This window comes from Gavialis gangeticus, unplaced genomic scaffold, assembly GCF_001723915.1.
Source record: "Gavialis gangeticus isolate Ggan-Ray unplaced genomic scaffold, GavGan_comp1, whole genome shotgun sequence".
Classification (NCBI taxonomy): Eukaryota; Metazoa; Chordata; order Crocodylia; family Gavialidae; genus Gavialis; species Gavialis gangeticus.
Window position 1 is genome coordinate 7,937,520 of NW_017729002.1, and position 7,889 is coordinate 7,945,408.

A 7,889-nucleotide genomic window follows, 5' to 3' on the forward strand; every position below is an offset into this window, starting at 1 on the left:
GGGTTTTTTTAAAAATATTTTTGGTTTTTTTTTTTTTTTTTTTTTTTTTTTTTTTTTTTTAACATCTCATCTGCAAGTGAAAAACAGCTGTGACTTGTGGGTGCTGAGCACCTGCTAATTTTTTCACTGGGTGCTTGAGCCCCAGAGAACCCATGGAATCAGTACCCATGTGACCAACTGTTTCAAAATCACAAACCTTCCTGCAGCAGTAAGGAAATCACTATTGTAACAAATTGTTTTAGAATAGAAAACAAGAACCAAAATCTAAATTAAATACATTTGATAGGGAATGTGTTATATGCATAGAAAATGCAGATACTGAGTTGATGCACTGAAACCCTCATCTCACTTAAGCTATCAGCATTCACTATTCTATAATCATAATTTACATTAAATCAAATAGTAATGCACTTTAGAGTATGTAAACTTAACTTTATCTCAGGCTAGTAAGAAATGCAGCAGCAATTTCATAATTGCTAGACATTTCCCATAGGGATGACAGATGTGGCTGATGAAAATGCTGCTCTACTTTGCTCAAAAACTTCCAAGTACTTAGGTTAATACTACACTGTGGCCCCTGACATGTTCATTCAAAGGCACAATGGGATTTGATCCCCAAACCCAACAGTTACACCTTCTGCAAGGTCACACATGCATGGCAGGAGGTGAGATTTTGGGATCACGCATCAGATCTCAATTGTGCCCTTTCTATCTGACATTGAAGGAGGAGACCAGGATCATGATCCTGGGGCTCCTCATGCACTGGCAAACTGAAAGCCAGATACCTACAGGTCTGGGCCCAGGGCAGCCAATTGGCTGATTGTCAGCCCTTGCCCCAGAATGCAACAGGGCCAGTTTGAGACCCCAGTGCAGTCCTGGGTTACAGCTGACAATCAGCTAATTGTCAGCCCCAGCCCCAACCTGCTACACATTCAAGTTAAGGTGCCATACAAATAAGTGATAAGAAATGTTCTACATTATACATGGAACATTTTTATAGAAGGTTTGCCACTGTTGTGCCTTAAATTGGATGTGCATGAAGAACCTTTGCCATTTACCCTGAAATTAACATATTAATTGTGATATAAATTACACATGGGGGGGGTGTGAAGGGCTGTGACTAGCCATTATGCCCCAAAGAAAGGAAAATAGTGTTAAACTGGCCCTGAAGTAACCAAGGAGAGAGCTTGTAACTCAAAGACAGCAACTGTCTGTCTCCTGCCACTCTGGGCAGGATGGAAATTGAGAGAGGTCTAATACCTGGCACAACATTTTGAAGCTCATGCACAGATGTGTCAGGAGGAAAAGAGGAGGACAGGGCTCTGTCCAATCCCCGTCTTATTCCTTCCTTTCTGCTCCTGGGAGATGAGGTTGGTCGGTGCCTCACAAGATGAGACCTTCATTAATTTACTTACCTAATCCCTACCAAGTAGCAATAAAATAATCTCGATAGTGCACAAGGAAAACACAAAGTTTGTTCAAGCAGCATAAGTACAACACATGTTGGCAGAGGTGCAAGGGGAAGGGACAAGTACAACAGCTTAGGACTTACATTTGCTAGACATAGAATTAATCCACTTCATTATACAACTGGCAGAGTCTTCGGGTACTTTTACACATGCTCCAGGGTGGGGGGAGGCATTTTAATTAGAGTGGTTCTTGGGAGTCACTCTAATTAAAATGCCTACAGCATCCCATGTATTCACCATCCTGTGTTTCAAAATGGTGGCAGGGGCACTTTAAATAAAGCTCATTTGACAAGCTTTACTTAAAGTGCCCCTGCCACCGTTCCGAAATGCAGGACACTGAATACGAGATGCCACAGCAGGCTGGAGTGTTCTGGCTCAATTAATCGAGTGTGCTCCAATGCATTCTAATCAGAACACATCAGAGCGCATGTAATAGTACCCTTCATGTTCAAGTGAAGAACAAGAGCGAAAGCAAAAGTACTCTTTTTGTTTCATTAATAAGTCCAATAAGGTTGAGTCATTGCACATTGGCCGCATCCAAAAAAACTTGCTAAACCTTCATGCCTAATTATATATACATGAACTCGAGTCTCCAGGAACATATTTATTATGCTTTCCAAACTCTATCACTATTACTTAAATAAAAATCTATGAATTCATTATCTGTAGAAACTCTTCAAGTGGTCTGATTAAAAAAAAAGAAAGAATGGAGACGAGCCTCCAGGGCGATGAGACAAGGTTGCAAAGAGGGTTGTCAAAACACTAGCTGTAATTCAAGTTTGGAATTTGACAAAAAGATTTGAACCTGAAGAAATAAAGACTGGCAATTCAAAAGAATATATTATTAGTATCAATGGAGATTTGCAGTATGAGCTTTTCTTCAGGCAAACCTACTTGCTAAGATAAATGAGCTAAAAAATTCAGTATTCATATAAACGTCCCTATGTGTCCATAAAAATAAGAAAGAAACCTCAAGAAGATTCAGTTTAAAACAACTGGAGGGGAAAACAGAACTCATGTTCAATAAATAAAGTTCCCCAAATCTTCTTCTCTCAAAGAACAGCAAAAAACATCTTTACAGCCTCGTAAATCCATTTCATCACTGTTATTTCCCTACGTTCACCAAATCTTTCTTAGAAAGGAATATAATCTTTTAAACAGTATTACATTAAGATAAGTACAAGATAAACAAGTTATTGTTCTTGTTAATTGTGACTAACACCAGTACACTAGGTGGCAAGTCATGAGATGACTCAATTAAAAAGAGCACTATAATTGCTCTAGTTCTTGAAATGTTTCCTGTCAATTTATTTTCAGAAGCAGATCATTTCACTAGTAAGCTTTGTTTTGCCTGAATCTCTCTCTCTAAAAAACTGTTTAGGTCTTGTCTGTTCAAAAATAGCTATTCCTGATTAACTACCCATGTGGACTCCCTTAAACTGGAATAAGTGCCTTATTTGGAATTTGCTTACTCTACTTCGGTGGATTAAGGTAATTCCTAAGAAGAGTAGTCACTCAGAGTTAGTCAGTGATGCACACTACACTTAAAAATTCCCTCCCTACTTAAGCTTGGAAATTAACTTCCCTGTGTAGACAAGACCAGAGATGTAACTGCTGCCTATGTTCCGTAAGCATGCAAACAAGGAAAAGAGTACAATGTGGTTTAAGAAGCTCCATAGTCAGAAAACAGTCAACCACCCCTTCCATCAGCATCAGAACTTCTGTATGTGAAGTTAAAAAGCACAGAAGAAAAAGGGTCTGCTTGTCGTGTCCCATTTGACTAAGGAAGTCAAAAGCTATGAAGCAGGCACAGGTTTCTGAGTTTCAACTCTTATCAACAATGCAAAATGTAAGCATCTGCCAGGCAAGTCTGTTTACCGAGTGGCCAGATAATTTAAAATGTATTATATTCTCCCCAACACTTAGAGCTGAGACCAGAGTCAGCTGACTGAGTTATACCACCACATGAGTCCTTTAAGGTAGTTCTACAAAAACCTTCCCTTGAATGTGCGTGTCCAACCAAACAAAATACAACAAGAATTATTCAAAGCTCAGGGCACCAGGGGTCATTCCCTCTTCTTCCATCACATGGCAGTGCCCAGTAGGATCCCTGTTGAGGAATAAGCATGTGATTTTTACTGGGCTTGCCAGCTATCCTGACACCAGGCTACATTCTCATGCCCATGATAAGATTTTCTATCAACTTCAGTGGGACCAAGTTTAATCACCTTACTGTGACATGAACAACTGATGCCTCCTAAGACTGGGGTGGGGGGTACCATGGCAGTGAGCAGGGACCGCCTGTAGCCACCAGCATTGGTGGTGGTGAGCAGGGACCGCCCGCAGATGCCACTGGCCACATCAGCAGCGAGGGGGAGGGGGCAGGTGGCAAGCAGCAACCACCCGCAGAAGTTGGCAGCGGCCAGTCTCGGGGTGGGGGTGATTGTGCCCCCCCCATAGCCCTCCTACACGTTGCATGTCATATACATACCTACAACATGTAAACCTTACACATCTGTTAGGTTAGGCTGGTGGCCAACCAAGTAACAAACAGTCTCTTTTCTAAGAAAGGAGGCAAAAGAAACAATACCCGTTCTCCCCAGGTTTGAACAGACTCCCTAGAGAGTGGCTAGCATCCATAACACAGGAAATAGCACTTTCCAGTGATGCTTGCTCCACCGATATGAAATATGATCTCGTGATTGTGGTGCTGGATTGGACTCAGGAGTTCTACAGTCAGTTCCTGATTCAAACACAAGCTTTTCATGTGACCCTGAAAAAGCAACAGTCTCTCTGTGCCTCAGTTCCTCATCTGTAAAATGGAAATAACATTTCTTGTATATGCCCTGTCTATTTGGATTGTAAATTTGCTGGGACAATGACTAGTCCTAAGTATTTGTACAGCACCAGGCACAGCATTGTCTTAGGTATAGCCTTTAGATGCTACTATCATAAATATCATTTACACGCAGCCATCTAAAAGCCTGACATATATGGCCCCAAGTCAGAGAGAAATCCTAACTCCTAGAAATGCTCAGCACAGAATTAGAACCTAGCAGGATATTCAGCAAACAATTCTAAAGGTATTACCACTTTCTCAATGGAAAGTTTTGGTCACCAGCAGCTCTCTTGTTAATATTCCCTTTAACATATGCAGGTAATTAGCATCAAACCACAAAATACAAAAACAGTTGTGGATGGTTAATGATTCCTTACTAGAAACACCAAAAACTTAAAAGGTCCAAAGATCAAATATCTGTTTTTAAATAGTAATTCTCATTTAAAAGTTAAGCTAATTTAATTGGTGGCTTCCAAATAAAAACAATGTGAACAACACAGACATACTATCTATAGCTACTAAATCAAATGGTAAGACTTTGTACATTGTAATGAATGAAAAGGTAAGATAAGTTTTCATTCCAGAGGTATAAGAAACAGAAAACACAGTACAGTCTGACCAGTAAACAATCTGACCGAGTTATATATAGTACTGGATCTACAAATTATTGTGGGTTTTTTCCCCCAAATACTCATGAACTTTTGTCATATCGGCAGGCCCATGTCACAAATACCCTTGATAACTCCTGATGGGGGAGTGGGGGGGAAAAAAAAAAAAAAAAAAAAAAATCAACCATGTAGGAATCTTTGATCAAAGTTTCTTGACTTCCTTTTCTGTGTTTTTAGGTAAATTTGGTAGACTACAGATCAGCCTCTTAGAGCATACTTTTCAGAAGGTGACCACTTGCAAAGCTAGAGCCAGATTTTTCAAAACAGTTCAGCTCTAATTTAAGTCAATCCTGGGGCAATTTCAATTGCCAGATTTTTCAGCATCCAGGTTCGAGAGCAAAATATAAGCAAGAACTGCCATATTGGATCCAATATAGATACCAGATGCTCTGCTGTTTTCTTTCCTCCAAGACTGATGACTACATGCTTCAGGGAAAGATAAGTGAAGCCCCGTACAGAACTGTTCTGAAATAATCTGCCCCTTCAGGACATAGTGTCCCATACTAATCTCACAGCTGGGCATAAGCAAAGTTCTCTCTCTTCCAAAACTTGTCTTGAGTGTTTGCTGTTATGTTTCTCCCCGTGTAAATGCTCAACCCCCATTCCTGAACCTTAGTAAATTTTTAGGTCCAAAGCACTTTTGAAAAATGATCTCCAAGCGACATGCCCCAGCAGAAATAAGGGCCCTTTCTACAAAGGCCCCTGCATGAAATTAGCTTTAAGCTAGAGCAGTAGGGCTTAGCTTTCAACCTGGGAGCCACATCAGGTCCGCAGGGCTCCCCACGGGTCCAGAAATTTGGTGGCAGGGGAGTGGTGACAGCATTAATTGCCACAGCTCCCAGAACTGAATGAAACAGCAGCCCGATGTGCCAGATTGCACCAGCATGGCACATGGGGCCACTCCATGGCCAGATCCAACATGCAGGGGTTGGGCTAGCACATTGCATCACACCCACGGACTGACCCCAAGCTGGATCTAGTCTGTGGGATCCGGCCTGCAAACTGGCCCCATGCCACTCTTCCAGCCCACTAGGCCAAAAGTTTGAGCACAACTGAGCTAGATTTTTCAAAGGAACTTCAGAGTCAACTGCCATATTCATCCTAAGTTTCAAACACCATTGGATGTGCTGAAAATCCCAACCTTATTTCAGTCATAAATCTCTACAACCTAAACCTAAACCATTTAAGCATTTCGCACAAGTCAGTGGCAAAATGCAATATAAATCATTTAAAAAGGAACCTTATATTTATTGGGAAAAAACATTTCTAGTCTTTAAGGAGATAATCACTTCTACACACTTAACTGCCTGCAATAACTCCAACGTTGATGCGTGCTGCTTCTTACCTGAGAAGGATATGGTGGTGGCAAGAATTTGAATAAACTTATTCTTCTGAATGGAGAAAAATACAAAAGGTCCTATCAGGAAAACAAAGCCAGCCTGTTAGGGGGGGAAAAAGGGAGGGAAGGAGAACAAAATATGACAGCTGATAGCTGGATCTTTTCATACAAATGTTTCTACACTTTAAGAAGTTCCAGAAAACGTCACCAAAAGCCTCACCAGAAAAATCCTGTAAGCATTACTCTTGCTGATGGGCCCCCAGCAGCGGTTTTCATCCAAGTAGATAACTGTGTAATTGCTCTCTCCTGCGCACCTCGGGATATTGCTGAAAAGGGCAAAAGATACAAAGTCCCATCTTTGCAGAAGCAGGGAAGTGTTAAAGGCTTTCTGGTCTACGCTGTATGAAACCAGATCTGGAGCTCTACCAGCTGGCACTGTTCATGTACTGACATGATCCTGAATGTCACTTCTCACCACCATCAGTGACTCCTTTCTAGAGCAAATAATTTTTTCTTATTTGTTCTGTGCCAACAACATGCAGTGCTTTCCTCCTACTCCCCCCTCCCCGCCTTCTCTTCTATTAAATCAAGAAGTGGTCTAAGAGTTCCTACAGCTATATGTATCCTTTGTCTCTGGAGGCAGCTTTACAGACTCTCCAGTTCCATCCTGTACCTGGATGCAATAACCCACTTGTGAGTTTACCCATTTCGCCAAGCTCGTTGTGGCAGAAACATTCCTTAAAGGGTCAAAGAATCTCAGAAGGGTCCTTGAAGGGGAACGCACCATGAAACCAAGGACTGTGCACCATTACATATTAACCCTGCAAAAGGCGAGACAGCTGTGACAAGGAGTGGAGTGTTCATCTCCTGGCCCTCCTGTTCTCTTTAGGAGTGCTGACTAGCACCACCAAAGATTAAGCCCTAGCGCGAGAGGAGCTGTACAAGAACAGCTCCTGAGCTGAAGAAGTCACACAGGGATTGAAAGGAAAAGAACTGGGATAAATCAGAGAAGCAAATTAGTCACAGACTGGGAAGCATATAGGTTTTTAGACCATTTTTGCTTCACCCTAATATAAGCAACACACATGAAAAAGAAACCAAAAGGGACAAGTAAAATAGCTATAATATATAATATAATAATTGGTATATAATAAAACCTTTTTGGTTTTAAACAAACTCCTGCCAATTGACATTATAGCCCCTCACTCAACTCAGATTAAATGGCTGATTTGAGTTAAAAAAAAAAAAACCATGAGCCTCAACGGAGGAAATGGGTATGGCCTTATGGAGCTGTTTCACAACTGCAGAGCAATACAAGCAGGAAACACTGACTGCCTTTATTTGAAAAGAGAGGCCAGGCTGCAGGCCTTTGGTTTTGCAAGGTTATAGCCTTTGGAAATTTGTGCATAGAATTTAACTGAAACTACTACTCTATATTCATAGGATATGGCAAGAAAACTAGCTAAGAAATATACTCAGGCACCCAGAGAGGTCTGTCAGAAACATACACATGCAAAGGAAGAAGCAGTGCATGAAGCAGGGAAGAGATCTGCAATGCTTAATGAATGTAACAC

The 7,889-nt window shown here is 41.2% G+C and overlaps 1 protein-coding gene across 1 annotated transcript in view; it reads right to left on the bottom strand.

Annotated features, from left to right (window-relative positions):
- LOC109290678 (transmembrane protein 104-like) overlaps positions 1-7,022 on the bottom strand; it is a 57,895-nt gene extending 50,873 nt beyond the window's left edge. The window contains exons 1-3 of the mRNA XM_019507385.1: positions 6,989-7,022; positions 6,536-6,750; positions 6,322-6,415 (exon numbers count right to left, since the gene is read on the bottom strand). Of these exons, the coding sequence (XP_019362930.1) occupies positions 6,322-6,415; positions 6,536-6,750; positions 6,989-7,022 (343 nt within the window). The remainder of the gene's footprint in view (positions 1-6,321; positions 6,416-6,535; positions 6,751-6,988) is intronic.
- Between the last annotated feature and the right edge of the window lie 867 nt (positions 7,023-7,889).